Here is a 19,416-nt window from a genome sequence, read left to right as displayed (position 1 = left end):
GCCCAAGGGTGACCTCATCAGTGTGGTACTGCCCATTCACAGGTAGAGGTGGGTCCATGGCAAGGCTGCATTGCTTAAAGCAGTAGTAAAGTCTTGCGAGAAAAAAAAAAAAAAAGTCTTCTCCTGCAAGGCAATAATCCTAATGTGCAGTATGCACTGCATACCAGCACATTATGAGAACCTTATCTTGAAATTAATCTGTCACTGCTGCAAGCGCTTCCGTCTTCACCCGCTCTTCCTTCCGGGTTTGGGGACTCTGGCCAACAGACAAGCCGCAAGAAGGTTACTCCCACGCATGCGTGTGGGAGACCCAGTCACGGCAACAGCCCTGAAGGAAAGGTACAGGTATGCCGTTCCTTTAGCGCGTGGGGTGATGTCCCCAGCTGCTGCGTGCCTGAATATCTTTATTATAAGCTTACCTGTAGGTAAACATCACAAATGGGAGCTTATTACCACTTTAAAGTGAACCCAAATGCCTAAAAAAAAAACATTAAAAAAAATAATGCACAATTTCATGAGCTACCATGCCAAAAATAATTCTTGTTCATCTGCTTATAGGCATACGTTTTTTTTTTTGTTTTTCTTTAAATATTAAAAAAAGAGGTTCACTCTTAAGGAACCAGTGAGCCCAATCTTTGTGCCAAAAAGCAAATTTAGAAAATGCACTGCCACTTAACCATAAGCTCACACGGGGCTCCGGAGCACTGTCAATTATTTCCTTTCCAGCTGCATTAGCTACCAACCTCCTGGGATATGTAGGATACTGAAGCAAAAATCTTCCCCTTGGTCTGCAGAAGAACAATATGCTCCATCTTACCAGAGGTTTTACATCATCTACTGGCAGATCTTTCACGATTCCCGAACTGACCACAAGACGGCACTTACTGGAAGAAGAAGTTCTGTTTTCTTCACAGCAGTGACCTCTGATCATCATGCAGAAAAATAACATGAAAACTCAATCAGGATGCTGTGATCTTCTTACACTGCTATTCCCATCCTCCAAAACAGATCAGGCTGGGAATGATGGTGGTCTGGAAATACTCCATCAGTTTATATGCGTCAATGGAGGCAGAGCACACGGATCTTTGTAGAATTACAAAGACGCCGGTATAAATGAGGTTTCTCCTTAAGGAAGCTCGGCATAAAACACTAAACACCAAATCAGACGAGATCACACTTCTGAAAAGCTGGGTGGAGTTGTGATTTACATGATGTTTTAATGCCTTTTAGGGTCTTTTCACACTAGCGGACCGTTCGTCCGTTCATTACAAGTCCGTTTACGGACTTGTAATGAATCCCAATGGGATCGCGTCCGTTAGCGGATGGAGCATCCGCGACCATCCGTGTCCGTCGGGATCCGCTTTTGCGAACGGAAGAAACCCTATTTTTCTTCCGTCCGGCGGAACGGATGCAGACGGTCCGTCTGCATCCGATCCCCCATAGGGGAGAGCGGAGCAGAGACAGGGCGGTCCCTGCACTGTGTGCGGGGACCGCCCTATCCGCCGACAGCTCAGCAGGGATGACGGATGATCCCCGCTGAGCTTTGGCGGACACACGGAGCGGACAAAGAAACAGTCCGCTCCGTGTGAAAGGACCCTTAAAAAGGTGAGTTCCGCTTTAAGTGCTGGTGACCCCCTGACATGCCACATTTGGAATGTCTTTTTTTGAGGGGGAGCGCATACCCAGATTTTACAGGCACCCAGAGCCCACTTCCTCCCCTGGCACCGCCGGAAGGAAGTTCACCTCTCCACCCCCCCTCCCTGCATCTTCTGGGACACGCCATAGGTCCCAGAAGATTGCCCGGCCATTTACAGCCTGGCTCATGCATGCGCAGTGCACGCACGGCTGTGAAGCCACAGCCGGGGACGCAGTTAGAATGTCGTCGTCGCAGAGAGGAGCGAGGCTTTAGGCAACCACATCGCTGGAGAGATGTGTCTATTTTTTGTAGCTGCCGACTTTTAAATGTGTGTAAGCAGGTTCATTAATGCTCAATGATGGTTCCAAAGCACCTTCTCACCGCATCCATTATATGGAGATTTTTTATTTATTTTTTAAATGTGAGAAAATTGAATGCACTTATGTGAAAAGTTGATTACCATTGTCTTCTCCTGAGGTTTTTCTGCGGTCATCTGGTGACACGTGGACCAGCTGCAGGATTAAGGGTCTTCTGGTCACGACTCCAGTGCCTCTGGGAAGCAGATCCCGACCAACCAAACTCTCCAATACAGAGCTCTTCCCGCTGCTCTGTAGAAGAAATAACAGACAGGATGAAGAAAAATGAGACAGAAGCTAAATGCTACAAACACAGGATCTCATTGCAGCAATATACTTGTATACTGGCATCATGGAACTATAATGGGCATAATAAAAAGGTGCTTTTAGGTGACTGTAGCTTTATCCAAAATCCTGTTAAAGTTTGAGTGCAGAAAACACAATATGCTAAAGACTGAGGTGTAAACATGTACGTTAATAGCCAAACCCACATGCCAAGATACGATGTGTGTAAGCGTTAGCATTAAAGGATCACCATGTGTGTGCTAGGTCTGCACAATGCCAATAAGCTGGAATGGGTACCGAATCTTACATTTTAAGTAGCTTAAAGGGGTTGCAAAGGTACAATTTTTTTTTTCCTAACTAGCTTCCTTTACCTTAGTGCAGTCCTCCTTCCCTTACCTCAACCTTCCATTTTGCTTTTAAAGGAGTGTTGTGATCGCCCCCTCCCTTGGACTACTGGAGAGTCAGAACGCCCACTAACACAGCTCCTTTCTCCATCTGCAACGTAGAGCGTCCTGACTCGCCTGTAGTCCAAGAGAGGGGGCGAGCATGACACTCCACACCAGGGAGAAAGCCTTGCATTACTGTGTGGAGTTACAGACAGAAGAACAGGAAGTGAGGATTTCTTAGAAGAAATAAGGACATTTAAAAGAAAAATGGAAGGATGAGGTAAGTGAAGGAGGACTGCACTAAGGTAAAGGAAGCTATTTAGGAAAAAAATAATAAACTGTATCTTTACAACCCCTTTAAGTGTGTGTGTGTGTGTGTGTGTGTGTGTGTGTACAAACAAAATAAGTGCATTAATAAATACGTTTGTACCATGGAGCCTGCAAAGTATCAGAAGATCACAGATGCAATTGTCGGGGTCCTGCAGACACTCCTGACAGCTAGCTGTCTGTACCTCCATACAGGCAGCCAGTTACTTGAGTTGTCGGTGAACTACAAGCCGTAGTGGCAGATGGGACCTGTAGTTCATGCATTCACAGATCGCGGTGAATGAATGACACGGCTGTGTGAGTGGAGCTCTGTACAGCCACACTGTTTTTAAATTATAACGTTGGGTGCACAGAGAGGATCCCCCATCTGCTGTCACAGTGAGGGATCAGGATAGGGTGTGAAGCTGCTGCATTAATAACATGTTACTAAAAGATGAACTTATCCTTTAATCCCACCATACAGTGCCAACATTTTTACTGCATGTGAGAAGGCAGCAGGTCAGGCTGAGCAGAATGATCAAGGTCGATTTAAATCACTAGTAAAAAGCAACAAGATTTAAATCATAATTTTTAAAGAGCAACTATAATTTCTGTCCCACAGCAGCTTCTCTGACCCGCTGTTGACTCGCCGACAGTCCCATTCACTTTAATGGGACAGTTGGTGATGCGGCAGTGACACAAGGAGAGGGACGTGGCAGCAGCCGGTAAGTGGACGCCCACTAACAGGGGGGCGCTGCCATAATGGATCTAAAAATGACAGATGCTCTTTAAGTGTAAGGACTCATTCTTGCTGGTAGTTAGAATCTTTAATATTTGAAAACAAAATTAAGGTTTCCAATTTGGAAAAATTCTCTGCCAGGTTAGTAAAACAGCGATATCAGAACCCATTCAAATCATACAGTTTGTAGTGTACATAGATTTGTAAAAGACAGTGGGATATTCCTAAACTTTGTTTTATCTCACAGTTACTAGGACATTGTGTGAATGCATCAATGCAGTGCATGTTATGTCAGCTTGGATTCATTGAATGAGTTTACCAAAAATATAAATATAGCAGAATATACAGCCTCATGCTACATAACCAAGCTCCATTTCATGTTGAATTAACTAAATTATGAATGCATCTTAAATAGAAAACTATCTCCAAAAGCATTTCATTAAAATAAATTTGACAAAAAAAAAACAAACACACACACACACACGATTTGTATCCACCCTGTTTGGGAGTTGTGCCTTCTATCTCACTGCAATTCTAGAAGTCAGGTCTAACTACCACGTTCATTGCATCTTCCTTTAGAAGACACATTTACAGAGAATGCAGTTGGACGACGAGTCAACCCACGCTTTTTTTTTTTGTGAAGACTGCCATGAACTCCAGTGTGTATTTTACATGAGAACCCAATAGTATAGATCATTGATGGCGAACCTTAGCACCCCAGATGTTTTGGAACTACATTTCCCATGATGCTCCACTACACTGCAGAATGCATGAGCATCATGGGAAATGTAGTTACAAAACATCTGGAGTGCCAAGCTTCGCCATAACTGGTATAGATCATTGACTGGAGCACATCCTAAAAAGCTCCAATATTTTATCCGCTGTAGGCAATACAACTTTGACACAACCCAATCCACCCCAACCCCTCAATTGGAGGCTGAAGGAGCATTCTGCTTAGGTATTGGCTCTGCTCTCTCCTGTCTGACTTTTCAGTGTCATACCGATAGCACAGCGCAAGGCAGTGGAGCCCAACTGACCCTACCGGCAAACGAGATTACACTAAGCCAATAAATAAATTCAGGCACTTTGTTTATCTGGTAGCGTGTATCGCTATTGCTTCGTCCTGCCTTCGAAATGCAAGGGTCCACTTTTAGGGTTTCAAATATGTTTTTTTTTCTCTAAAGGAGCCACAGTGTAGAATGCATCCTGCAGACTTCTGTGCTGGCTTGTTTAGCTTTTACTGCAACTGTGGTCTTTCCTAATGACATACAACTGCATCATTGGCTCATCATCAGAACTATGATAAGCCATGTTTAACAGATCAATGCAATCTTCAGTGCCAAATGTTTCCCAAAGTGATAAATAAGGACTGTGTGCTGAACCACTGATAACAAGAAGCCATAAACCTGCACACTAGGCAGACGGGGTCCAGTGTGGATGGGTAGGAAAGTCAGAAAAGTGTTTCCTTTGTTGTTTTATAGAATGGATACAGCTAGTGAAATGGCATCCATTCGTTTTACAAACAAAAGTAGCGTTGGAAGTAGAAATGACCGAGAATTTCTTCTTTACTAATAAACGATCCCTTATGGTAACAATAAAGCTGGTTTAATAGATTTTCTTTCCTGCAATCCATGGTTGCAGGAAAGAGTCATACTATATATGCCCGGCGTTACTTATTTTCTCTCTCTAGTTATTGTCAATTGAGCTGCCACTTTAAAAATCCTTCAGGCTCCTGGACTGAACAGACTGGCTCTTGAATTCTAAAAATTAGTTCACGCCTGATAAAAACCCTACACAAAAGACATTCAATTTACCAAAGCACTAATTTTCCCTAATACTATATCTAGTTTTATTCCATAGGCTGTATTCATCCTGATCTGCACTTCAGACTCACACAGATGTACGTGCCAGGATGCCCATTGAGGTCTGAGCAGCTGGCTGTCTGTCATTGAACACTGATGCTTTCCACCCGGGTGAAGACAGCCCTTTCACATGAGTGTATAGATTGGTATGCTTGTATGAATGGGGCCTGATACAACAATGGATGTAAAAAGGTGAAAAAAGGTATGTTCTGGTCTACATTCATCCCACAAATGGCTGCGTGGCATTCCTTATGAAGGGTTTCCTGATGGCGACAACAGAGGACTATGCCTACAGAATGTAGTCTTCATGGAAAGCATATGCAAATTTATTAAAATTCTTAAAAAGTACAAAAAAAGTACAAAAAAAGTACAAAAAAAGTACAAAAAAGTACAAAAAAGTACAAAAAAGTACAAAAAAGTACAAAACGCAGTCAGTTACCCGTAGGCCTCGATGCGCCGAGAACAATACAGCAACAACCAAAAAAAAACACACACAATGAAGTGCACACCTGAAAACAGGACAGAGCTATTTATCTTGCTTTCATTATTTTCTTTCCCAACTCACTACTGTATCGATTATGACCTCTTTTTGCCCTCATGCACCAACTCCAGCATCGGGTACTGCGCAGGACTGGCATTCTGAGTGTGACAACGGTCTACCTTTGCCCAATGTGTGTCATCAGATAGGGCGACATCGCAGGAGCTCAAACTAGTATACAGTTGTCACCCCATTAAAAGGAAGACCTTTCAATGAAAATATTGAAAGATACTAGTTAAAAAAAAAAATTGCAGATTTAAAAATTAAAAAAAGATAAAATTACATCTTAGTGATGATTGGAAACCTAAAATACTAGCATTGAGCCTGTAAGCTTCTCCAGTGGCATAGACTGACGTGGATGGCGACACAATCTCTGCTAACTTACTTCAGAAGTGTCAGGTCAGCATAAATGAGATGGTCCCCCAGCACACGAGGCGTCTGTATTGACCAGTACAGAGTAGAACTCCATACATCAAAGTATGAATGGGGAGTGGTGCAGACAATGCTTCTGCTGCCTGAACTCTGACCTATTTAAAAAGCCTGGAGAAGCCGCACAATGCAAGGCAGGTGATCACCATAACATCCCTGTTCTGCACAATGCCATATTATTCATAGTGAACTGACACTGACCTCAGAAAACAAGAACAAATGACAAATGTGACACAGACATAGAACACCCTCCACAGTGTACAACCAATTAATGTGCACAATTAGAGCACACATTTATCCTCCAATTTACAAAGGAGAACATTGTTTGGCAACAAGCATCCATAACAATCATAGAAATAATAAAGGAGAAGTTCACCTTAGTGACAGGTTGCACTTACTAAAGCAGCAGCCCTGCACTCCCCAGCCAACTCCCCTCCCCCATGATCCCACAATGTGACAGTGGGCAGGGGATCATCTCCCCACATTCGCTGTCACAATTTAAGACTAGCACAGCCCACAAAGCCTCAGCATTCATTCACACGGATCTGCACATGAATGCACTACAAGTCCCATCTGCCACAACAGTAGATGGCTACTAGTTCTGAATGTACTGCAAGGGCACAGGTGAGTGCCATCATAGTTCATTGCTCTTCAGTAAGGGCCCTTTCACACGTACGGACCGTATGTCCGCATTTTCATCCGTCCGTTGCGGATGAAAACGGGACATACATTGGTCCCTATGTGATTACGGGTGTCAGCAGATGACCATCCGCTGACACCCGTAATCGCTCCCGCCTCCGCAAAGATCCGCATTTGCGGATGGAAGAAAATCCTATTTTTCTGCCGGATCGGATGAACACGGACATACGGTCCGTGTTCATCCGATCCCCCATAGGGGAGAGCGAAGGAAAGACAGGGCGGTCCCTGCACAGTGTGCGGGGACCGCCCTGCCAGCTCAGCGGGGATTTTACGGAGGATCCCCGCTGAGCTTTTGCGGACACACGGAGTGGATCATTACTGATCCGCCCGTGTGAAAGGGCCCTAACTGTCAAGCTGTAATGAGTCTGCAGGAGCCTGGCATTGCACTATAGGTGCAATACTCTGCAGTCTTCCAGGAAAAAAACTAATTTAAATGCATTTTTTTTACCTGCATTATTTTTAGTAATATGTGAATGTATCCTTTAGATGAAATTGAAAACCATACCTGAATGGTATTTAGTTTCTTAAAAAAAAAAAAAAAAAATGCAAACTGTCATTTTGTTTAGGCACTTCCTGTTGTAGGGTGACAACACACTGTCCCTGAATTGTTCTCCTTTGCCACTCCATCTACCAATAGAGACCACAAGCAGCCATGACAATGCTTTTTGCACAGGCATGGGCCCACCAATGTCACCATCAATAAATCTACCCAGAAAATGAGTCTCCCTGGCAGAATACAAAAGCACAGCGGGGTGGAAGCAGACAGAATGTAGAGAATGGCAACCAATCATCTATCTTCAGATTGCTCAGTTACAGCAGAACTTAACCCTTCTCTCCTTCACAGCAAAGGAAGCTGCCATCTTTTCCTCTGTTTGATCGGCAGTTGCCATGGTGCTGCGCATGTGATCAGTTAGGACACCTGCAATTTGATGGCTTGACAGTTCATTGAGAGTCCAGGCAGACGTGACAGTTATCATTCCCAGCATGAGTTGAATGTAAGTTTTGGAAAACAGTTAAACTGGCAAGTTTAATTCCGCTTTAACAAGGAAAGCTAGAAGCCGATTGGTTGCCACGTACATCTGCTCCAGTTTTGATGAATTCCCATAAATCTTTGTTCCATTTCAAAGCCGTGGCCAAGTCCGTGAAATAGATCCAATAACCTCATGAGGGTCACAAGCTCAATATCTAACAAGGAATTGCCTGTAGTACTGATCAACACAAGGACATTCATCACATTCACCATCAAGCAAAAGCAAATTAACAAATCTTCCACATGACCGCCAACCACCACAAACCAACCTTTTTAAAGGGAAATCCTAACTTACACTGACAAGCTAGTCAGAGAGTCACTCCAATGAAGAGTAATGATTGCACCATGTAAACGGTTATGAATGACATGCAGCCCTTGTTCTAACCCCATGTCTCTGTCTGACCATCTACTTCAGCTCTGGGAGATTTCACCCTATTCATGGCCAGGGCATAATAAAAATTTGAAAGACCAAAAAAACAAACTGACTGATATTTTCTATTAAAAACATACCATATAATAAAAAAATAAAAAAATTTATTCATAAAATTTAGGCCAAAATATATCCTGCTACATGTCTTTGGTGAAAAAGAAATCCTAATAAATGTACATATGGTTTGTGTGAAAGTTACAAACAATGGTATACCTACTTTGTTTTTGAATTTTTATTTAATACTAGTAATGGCGGCAATCAGTGAATTGTAGTGGGACCGATTGTGCGGCGGGAAATCTGACACAATACATACACTGTTCTAGACACTGGCTGGAAAGGGGTTAACATCTGATGATCAAGGGGTTAATGCGTGCCTAAGCTGGCCATACACTATACCAAAAAAAAGGGCGAAATTCGATCATTTGGCCAGTTTGTTCGTTTTTCGGCTAGTTAATGGGCACAAGAATCGAAAATTGTTGGGACGTTTGAGCCGGAAAAAAAAAAAAAAACGAAGGAGAAGTTTGGATACTGAATACCAGGGATATGCAATTAGCGGACCTCCAGCTGTTGCAGAACTACAATTCCCATGAGGCATAGTGAGACTGACAGCTACAAAGCATGACACCCAGAGGCAGAGGCATGATGGGACTTGCAACAGCTGGAGGTCCGCTAATTGCATATCCCTGCTGTATACACTCGAGTATAAGCCGACTTATATAACAAATTTTTTATGCTGGAATAAGCCCCCCTCGGCATATACTCGAGTGACGGTCTGTCATGCAGTCTTAACTGTTTGGCGGCTGTCCACTGTAACAAAGCCCCGCCTCCTCCTCGTCAGTGATAGACAGAACACTGATACAATGCTGGGAAACTGAATCAGTGTTCCGTCTATCATGGACGAGGAGGAGGCGGGGCTTGGTTACAGTGAACGGCTGCTGAACAGTTAAGACTGCATGGCACAGCGGGAGATCCTAATCAAAAAGGTACATGAGGCTGCAAATGGGCACCAATACAGGTGGGCACAGAGAGGCTGCAGATGGGCATGGTTTGCCAGTAGCTGCTGCATTTCTCAAGTTTTACCAGTTTGTGGTAAAATTAGGTGCCTCGGCTTATATTCGAGTATATACGGTATTTTCTGCCGAACGAACGATAAATTGAAAGGTTAATGCGTTTCCCATCCGAACTGTTTGAATTTTTAACATATACCTAGTGCATTCATTTATGTCCATTGAACGATTTATTACACGATGGCACCATTGTCAGCTCTCACGGCCGTATGTTCGTGTATCAAATGATATGGTCAGCATAACTGCAATGCAAATCACATGCCATGTCTGTGCAATGCAATTTCAGCCATACAGATAGTACGGCTGATATCGCACCGCATTCAGACCAAACACGCACAGAACCCTTTTTTGGTCCGCACCAAAATCGGATGGCATGGGTGTTCACACCTATGATCCGATTCATATCCGAACTGTCAGTTCACAGTGCAATATGCGAGCTGAATTGGTGGTGGTGTCCTTAATGTATGACACTACCCAGAATATGGCAGTGTGAACCGCCGTGCGAGTCGGGTGCGATGTGGGATTCGCAGGGTTTCCGCATCGCACTAGTGCAGGTGTCTGCAACCCGCTGCTCTTTTGAACCTTTGCCGCGGCTCCGGGGCACCTTTTTGAGGGTAACGAGTAATCTACCCGATTACTCTTACCCTCGCGGTAACGCCGTTCCCATTACTTGGGCGGCGTTACCGCAATTACATCTACCGCGCGGCGTGCAGGGGGGGGGGGGGTCATGTGGCCACAGGCCTGAGCTGGCCTGTGATTCGGTCACGGCGCGTCATGTGACTGGCCACAGAGCTGGCCTGTCTGTGCTTGTGGCCCTGGGGCATGCACGCGCCTGGAGTCTCCTGCCCGCCTGTCACGACGAGAGCTCTCAGCTCAGCCGCCAACATCTCCCCCGCGGAGGCTCCGCTCCGGATCAAAAGACTCAGCTGAGCTCATCAGCACCGACCGTGGCCCCAGTGCGAAGAGAGAGACGAGACAACACAGACAGCAGTAAGAGCAGCGCAGGTGAGGACTGGCATGTCTTTGAAAGTGTCTGGGACTGGGGGGGGGGGGGGAGCGGCCTAGTCTAGGGCTGGGGGCTGGGCATGTGGAATCTTATTATCTGATATTGTACAGACAGTATTGCATTTGCTGGGCATGTGGAGGTGGAATCTTATCTGATATTGACAATATCAGATGAGATTCCACCTCCACATGCCCAGCAAGTTATTTTTATAATGACGAGGATGACATTGGGCCGCCCCCTCATTATTAATTACATCAGGCACTGATGATTTATGGTACACTGGGGCCCTGATTAATTTTCTATGGCATTTTGGGGCATTGGTCATTTTCTCTGGCACTTTGGGGCAGTAATTCGTTTTTTATGGCACACTGGGGGCTATGTTATTGGCTGTGTAATGTGCTGTTCAATTGCATTCTTTTTTTTTTGGTTGGAGTGCACGATCCTGTATATAGCATTAAGGCAAGAAACAATATATGCGGTGTTATATTTGTTTTAAATGTCACAATGGTTTTGCGGCTCCCAGGTTTTTTTTTTTCCTTCGGAAACGGGTCCAAGTGGCTCTTTAAGTCTTAAAGGTTGCAGACCCCTGCACTAGTGTGAACCCAGCCTAAAGAACAAATTACCATTTTTTTTACTCAAGATACATAAATCCAGCATATGGACTATATAAAATGTTTTTTTAAATAAATCCAAAAATCACAAGGTGCAAGGGTTTTTCTTCTAGACTTCGAGTATAACTGTAGGCAGCAACAGCTTCTAAACAATTAGTAGCTGTATCTTTTTATATCAGTTTTTATACTCACCTTTCCGTTCAATGAAATCTACATGCTGTGCACAGCTCTCCTCCAGACAGCATCCTGTTCATGCACATCGGCCAACTCCAGCGAAAAGTAAGGCTGCTTTCACACTGCTTTCATTTGTAGTGTGAACCTCTTTAGCCATGACTAAGCACTGACTGCCAGTGCGAAACGCGTTGGCCATACTGTATGTTGTTGGCTTGCAGTGATTGTATGCACATTTGAAAAATAAAAGACATCTCTTTTTAAGAAATTTTTGTAGTGCGGCTGTCCAGTTTTCGTCCTTTTTATTTTTGCTTTCACACTGGGGCATCGGCGGTACAGCTCCGCTATTTTTTGAGAAGGTTTTTGGCTGCTAGTGTGGCGCTTTTATCCCCAGCTAGCTGCCAAAAAAGGGTTAAAATTGCCCGCAAAGTGCCACTGCAGTGGCGGTTCGGCGGCGCTGCCTATTCATTTCATTCATTACAAAGATGCAGATTGCAAGAGTTTATTTTTTTGTAATTTTTTTTTAACGTCCTGCCAGCGCATCGCCTCAGTGTGAAAGCTCTCGGGCTTTCACACTGACACAGCAAGGGAGCCGTTTTTCAGGCGCTATGAAAGCGGTCCAAGTCTATGGACTTAAGCGGGGGTTCACCCTAAAAAAAAAAAAAAAAAAAAAAAAAAAGCTTTATCTACCATGCATACTAGCGTCAGCTACAGTATGCCTTTTTTTTGCGCTGTACTTACGGTTTAATCCGTAACTTTCGTTTCAGACTCCGGCCGGGAAATGGGCGTTCCTATGAAGACGGGTACATGATTGGCGTCCAGCTATGGCGCGTCATGCCTTCCGAAAAAACCCGAAATAGGACGCGGACATATACTGCGCAGTCAGCTCCTAGTCTGTGCGCAGGCGCCGTATAGCGCCGTGAAGAGCGGAGTCCTATTCCGGCTATTTTCAGAACGTGTGACGCGCCATAGCTGGCCGTCAATCATGTTCCACTCTTCATAGGAACGCCCATTCCCCGCGGGTGTCTGAAACGAAACTTGCAGATTAAACCGTAAGTACAGCACAAAAAAAAAAAAAAGGCATACTGTAGCTGATGCTAGTTTGGATGGTCCAAAGGTGTGTTTTTGGGTGAACCTCCGCTTTAAGTTGCATTTGCAAGCACCAACACTTCACCCTGTACAACCACTTGGAGGTGGGGGGGGGGACACACAGTTATAGGTTCTCTGCAACAGCTGAAAGCTGCGTGGAGGGAGAAGGAGTGGAGGAAACAGCTTCCAGCTGCTGCAGAGAACTACACAGAGGATCCGTTTATAACATTGCCCCCCACCGCACTGCTGATCAGGACTTGTACAGGAGGACCATGGGGCTCCCTTATCAGTGGCCTAGTGATTAATATTGTAGCATGTATGATGAATGATATACACTTACTGGCAACTTCATTAGGTACACCTTGCTAGTATCGGGTTGGACCCCTTTTTGCCTTCAGAACTTCCTTAATTCTTCGTGGCATAGATTCAACAAGGTGTTCCTCAGATTTTGGTCCATAGTGACATGACTGCAGCTGATTTGTCGGCTGCACATCTATGATGTGAATCTCCTGTTCCACCACATCCCAAAGGTGCTCTATTGGATTGAGATCTGGTTACTATGGAGGCCATTGGAGTACAGTGACCTCATTGTCATGTTCAAGAAACCAGTGGTGAGATGATCAGAGCTTTGTGACATGGTGCATTATCCTGCTGGAAGGAGCCATCAGAAGATGGGTACACTGTAGTCATAATGGGATGGGCATGGGCAGCAACAATACTCAGGTGGGCCGTGGCATTTAAGTGGTTGTAACCCCCCTCCTTACAACTTGCACCTACAGGTAAGCCTAGATTAAGGCTTACCTGTAAGTGAAAGAAATATCTCCTAAACCGATTAAGGACCGACTCATTCACATTTACGTTGGCAGAATGGCACGGCTGGGCACGTACAGGTATGTCCTCTGCTAGTGCCCAGCCGTGGGGCGCGTGCACGCGACCCGGTCCGAAGCTCCGTGACCCGCCGCTGGAGTCCCGCGATCGGTCCCCGGAGCTGAAGAACGGGGAGAGCCGTGTGTAGCTTCCCCGTTCTTCACAGTGGCGGCGTCATCGATCATGTGTTCCCTTTTATAGGGATACACAATCAATGACGTCACACCTACAGCCACACCCCCTTACAGTTAGAAACACATATTAGGTCATATATAACCCCTTCAGCGCCCCCTTGTGGTTAACTCCCAAACTGCAACTGTAATTTTCACAATAAACAATGCAATTTAAATGCATTTTTTGCTGTGAAAATTACAATGGTCCCAATAATGTGTCAAAATTGTCCGAAGTGTCCGCCATAATGTCGCAGTCACGAAAAAAAAAAAAAAAACGCTGATCGCCGCCATTAGTAGTAAAAAATAAAAAATTCATAAAAATGCAATAAAACTATCCCCTATTTTGTAAACGCTATAAATTTTGCGCAAACCAACCGATAAACGCTTATTACGATTTTTTTTTACCAAAAATAGGTAGAAGAATACGTATCGGCCTAAACTGAGGGAAAAACATTTTTTTTATATATTTTTGGGGGATATTATAGCAAAAAGAAAAAAAAAAATTGTTTTTTTTTTTTCAAAATTGTCGCTCTATTTTTGGATACTAGATCATTAGGACTTTCTCTTGCAGGGTTTAAAAAAAAAAAAAGAAAAAGTTTGAGGGTTTACTTCCTCTTTAAAACGAGGCTCAATTGGTACCAAAGCGTGCCAAGAAAATATCCCCCACACCATTACTCCACCAGCCTGAACCGTTGATACAAGACAGGATGGATCCATGCTTTCATGTTTATGCCAAATTCTGACCCCATCATCTGAATGTCGCAGAAATCGAGACTCAACAGACCAGGCAACGTTTTTCCAATCTTCTATTGTCGAATTTTGGTGAGCCTGTGTGAATTGTAGCCTCAGTTTCCCGTTCTTAGCCGACAGGAGTGGCACCTGGTGTGGCCTTCTGCTGCTGTAGCCCATCTGCTTCAAGGTTCAATGTGTTGTGCGTTGAGAGATGGTATTCTGCATTCCTTGGTTGTAACGAGTGGTTGAGTTACCGTTTCCTTTCTATCTTCTCAAACCAGTCTGCCCAATCGGTTCTGACCTCAACAAGGCATTTTCATACACAACCACCGCTTACTGGATATTTTCTCTTTTTCGGACCATTCTCTGCAAACCCTAGAGCAGGGGTGTCAAACTGGCGGCCCTCCAGCTGTTGCAAAACTACAAGTCCCATGAGGCATTGCAAGGCTAACAGTTACAAGCATGACTCCCACAGGCAGAGGCATGATGGGACTTGTAGTTTCGGAACAGCTGGAGGGCCGCCAGTTTGACACCCCTGCCCTAGAGATATTTGTGTGGGAAAACCCCAGTAGATCAGCAGTTTTTGAAATACTCAGACCAGCTTGTCTCGCACCAACAACCATGCCACATTCAAAGACACTTAAATCCTCTTTCTTCCTCATTTTGATGCTCAGTTTGAACTTCAGCAAGTTGTCTTCACCACATCTAGATGCCTAAATACATCGAGTTGCTGGCATGCGATTGGCCGATTAGTAATTTGTGTAACCAAGCAATTTAACAGCTGTGTTTAATAAAGTGACTGGCGAGTGTATATGACGAGTGACATATTATAGCGTGTATGGCAAATGATAGATATTGTAGTGGGTATTATTATAATACAGGATATATATTGCATCAACAGTTTGCTTGGCGCTTTTACAATATGAATGGGGGGGGGGCGCGGTACAATTACAATACAGAAGGAATAGCAGGGCCCTTCTCATGAAGCTTACAATCTAAAAGGATGACATTGAATGAGAGATGCACATTGTAGCGAGTGATGGGGGGGGGGGATACCATATTATATAGCGTGTGTGAATGATGGGGGGTACATATTATATAGTGTGTGTGAATGGAGGGGATACCATATTATATAGCGTGTGTGAATGATGGGGGGGGGGGGGGGGGGGTACATCATATTATATAGCGTGTGTGAATGATGGGGGGGGGGGGGGGTACATCATATTATATAGCGTGAGTGAATGATGGGGGGGATACATATTATTTAGCGTGTGTGAATGATGGAGGGGATACCATATTATATAGCGTGAGTGAATGATGGGGGGGGGGGGATACATATTATATAGTGTGTGTGTGAATGGGGGGGTACCATATTATATAGCGTGTGTGTGAATGGGGGGGGGGGGTACCATATTATATAGCGTGTGTGAATTGGGGGGGGGATACCATATTATATAGCGTGAGTGAATGATGGGGGGGGGGGATACATATTATATAGCATGAGTGAATGATGGGTGGGCGAGGGGTATAGGGGAAACATATTATATAGCGTGTGTGAATGGGGGGGGGGGGGGATACCATATTATATAGCGTGAGTGAATGATGGGGGGGGGGATACATATTATATAGCATGAGTGAATGATGATGGGGGGGGGGAATACATATTATATAGCATGTGTGAATGAGGGGTGATGTATATTATATAGTGTGTGAATGAGGGGTGATGTATATTATATAGTGTGTGAATGAGGGGAGATGTATATTATATAGTGTGTGAATGAGGGGTGATGTATATTATATAGTGTGTGAATGAGGGGTGATGTATATTATATAGTGTGTGAATGAGGGGTGATGTATATTATATAGTGTGTGAATGAGGGGTGATGTATATTATATAGTGTGTGAATGAGGGGTGATGTATATTATATAGTGTGTGAATGAGGGGTGATGTATATTATATAGTGTGTGAATGAGGGGTGATGTATATTATATAGTGTGTGACTGAGGGGTGATGTGTATTATATAGTGTGTGTGAATGAGGGGTGATGTATATTATATAGTGTGTGTGAATGAGGGGTGATGTATATTATATAGTGTGTGTGAATGAGGGGTGATGTATATTATATAGTGTGTGAATGAGGGGTGATGTATATTATATAGTGTGTGAATGAGGGGTGATGTATATTATATAGTGTGTGAATGAGGGGTGATGTATATTATATAGTGTGTGAATAAGGGGGTGATGTATATTATATAATGTGTGAATGAGGGGTGATGTATATAGTGTGTGAATAAGGGGGTGATGTATATTATATAATGTGTGAATGAGGGGTGATGTATATTATATAGTGTGTGAATGAGGGGTGATGTATATAGTGTGTGAATAAGGGGGTGATGTATATTATATAATGTGTGAATGAGGGGTGATGTATATTATATAGTGTGCGAATGATGAGTGAGGTATATTACAGTGGGTATAGTGAGTGAATAGTGATAGTATAGTGAGTGAATGATGTATATTATAATGAGTGTGAATGAGGGGTGATGTATAATATATAGTGTGTGTGAATGAGGGGTGATGTATATTATATAGTGTGTGAATGAGGGGTGATGTATAATATATAGTGTGTGTGAATGAGGGGTGATGTATATTATATAGTGTGTGAATGATGGGTGATGTATATTATATAGTGTGTGAATGATGGGTGATGTATATAGTGTGTGAATGAGGGGTGATGTATAATATATAGTGTGTGAATGATGGGTGATGTATATTATATAGTGTGTGAATGAGGGGTGATGTATATTATATAGTGTGTGAATGAGGGGTGATGTATATAGTGTGTGTGAATGAGGGGGTGATGTATATTATATAGTGTGTGAATGAGGGGTGATGTATATTATATAGTGTGTGAATGAGGGGGTGATGTATATTATATAGTGTGTGACTGAGGGGTGATGTATATTATATAGTGTGTGAATGAGGGGTGATGTATATTACATAGTGTGTGAATGAGGGGTGATGTATATTGTATAGTGTGTGAATGAGGGGTGATGTATATAGTGTGTGAATGAGGGGTGATGTATATAGTGTGTGAATGAGGGGTGATGTATATTGTATAGTGTGTGAATGAGGGGTGATATATATTACAGTGGGTGATTGATAGTATTGTGAGTGAATGATGTATATTATAGTGAGTGTGAATGGCGGGTGGTGTTTATTACAGTGTGGGGGTGTAATAGGAGGGGACAGTGTGACACCCCCCAGTGACCCCGCTCACCTGCGTCCCCACCACTACGATCTGTGGTAATTGGATGACATCTGACCCCACCGTGTTGAAGACATCCTGCAGCTTGTTGATGACGGGGATGAGCGCCTCCATTTCTGCGGCCCGAGTGTGGGGGATGAATGGAGGGACACGGAGGGGCGGCCACCACTCACAGCCACCGGCTTCTCCGCTCAGAAAACCATTCACCCGACCCACAGGCCTCTGCGGCAGGGAAGAGAGGCGCGGGCACGGAAAAAAAACAAAAAGCGCAGGCGCAGGGAGAGGGGCCTGCTGGGATACGTAGTCTCAGCGGTTGAGGAGCTGACGGGTAACCATCTTTGATTTGGGCAAACTATTCTCGGGGTGGGGGGGAATATTCCCTTTCATTACGTTTTATTATAGGTTGCTGGCTTAATTTGAGTTTTGCCGTTAATGTTTTATTTTGAATCTATCGTTAGCGTCAAAAGGCGAACGAAAAAAGTATCTACGGTCACGGTGTAGCTTTTGGCTACTGGAGGAAGACGACGATGCTAGTTTTTCTCCTATCTGCGGATCTGAGTTATGTCCGTACAGCAGGAAGCGCGCTAATTGACTTTTTTTGCCCACAAAAAATATGGCCGCGTTAGAGTGACAGCTGAGAGACCGGAAATGCGACTTGTCACAAATTTAAATCAGGAAGTGTCTGTTTCAAAGGTCCCTGACAGTGACATTGGGAGATAAAAGCATGCTGTAAACACAGTGCAATACTGACAGCCAGCACACATCATGTCTATAGAATGGGGGACTTCTGACATTCATGGAGGTCATTGGCTGCTTCAGTATTGATGGAACTGCAGATATATTGTAGCTAGAGGTTCCAAGGGTACTTTAGTGCTAACTAATGAGCCCTCAGAGGAACATGATGCATTGTTGTCATATCACTTTCACTTCAATGGACTACAAAAAGCATCTCAAAGTGTATCTAAAGGCAAAACTTTCTTTTGGTAGTTTTAAACAGAATAAGGAAGGTTTTAAACCCTTACTGAATTATTATTTGTTTATTTTTGCTATATGTGTGCTATCAGGGTCATTTCCCCATCACTTCCTGTCCCAGAGACACAACAGGAAGTTACAAAATACCTTCCAATGGGAAGTAAAATCCTCTCATGGTTGTCTCAGGAACAGGTGTCCCCACCTAAAGATTTCTCCATCTCCTCCTGTTCTAGTGACACGTCTAATGTTTTGGAATTGCCCTATTTTCTTCCTTGGTGAGAAAAGTCATGCAAATAGAAAAGCCAATCTCTCCAGTGGGGGCACATAAAGCAATAAAAAAAGGGGAACTAAAATTAGAAAAAAAAATGAACCACTGTGCATTGTGGAGCGTTGCCCCTTTAAAAAAAGGTACATGCCAGTGGCGGCTGGTGGTATATTTTTTTGGGGGGGGTGGCAAACAATCCAGCCAGTCGGTCAGGTCAAAGGCACCCCTTCCCCCAGTCAGTCACCAGCATCGCACTTACATACCTCCCAATTTTTTTAGATAGGAATGAGGGACACCTATTAGTAAAAGCAAGTAGACATAGGACAAACCCCCTGCCATGCCCCCTTAAAGGAGAATTGTACAAGAAAAATACTTTTATGCCACTACTATTCCTTTATATTCCTTATTAGAAGTTGGATTAAAGGTTTAGCCTGGAAAAAACGTTTTGATGGTGTGACAGTATGCGAGGTGCGATACATGATCATAGGTACATTTCAC

The 19,416-nt window shown here is 43.8% G+C and overlaps 1 protein-coding gene across 8 annotated transcripts in view; it reads right to left on the bottom strand.

Moving 5' to 3' along the window:
• The window catches only part of DNM1L (dynamin 1 like), a 59,279-nt gene extending 41,343 nt beyond the window's left edge, over positions 1-17,936 (bottom strand). For 3 of the 8 annotated variants that reach the window (XM_040345766.1, XM_040345771.1, XM_040345767.1), the window contains exons 1-2: positions 17,694-17,934; positions 2,097-2,244 (exon numbers count right to left, since the gene is read on the bottom strand). In XM_040345766.1, coding sequence (XP_040201700.1) covers positions 2,097-2,244; positions 17,694-17,795 — 250 coding nt within the window. In that variant the 5' untranslated portion in view covers positions 17,796-17,934. Of the gene's footprint in view, positions 1-2,096; positions 2,245-17,693 lie in introns of all 8 variants that reach the window. The other 5 variants (XM_040345772.1, XM_040345770.1, XM_040345774.1 and 2 more) reach the window with 3 other exon arrangements.
• Positions 17,937-19,416: the final 1,480 nt, after the last annotated feature.

This window comes from Rana temporaria, chromosome 3 (genome assembly GCF_905171775.1).
Source record: "Rana temporaria chromosome 3, aRanTem1.1, whole genome shotgun sequence".
Taxonomy (NCBI): Eukaryota; Metazoa; Chordata; class Amphibia; order Anura; family Ranidae; genus Rana; species Rana temporaria.
Note: the sequence above shows the minus strand (reverse complement) of the source record. Positions and strands in the feature narration are given on the sequence as shown.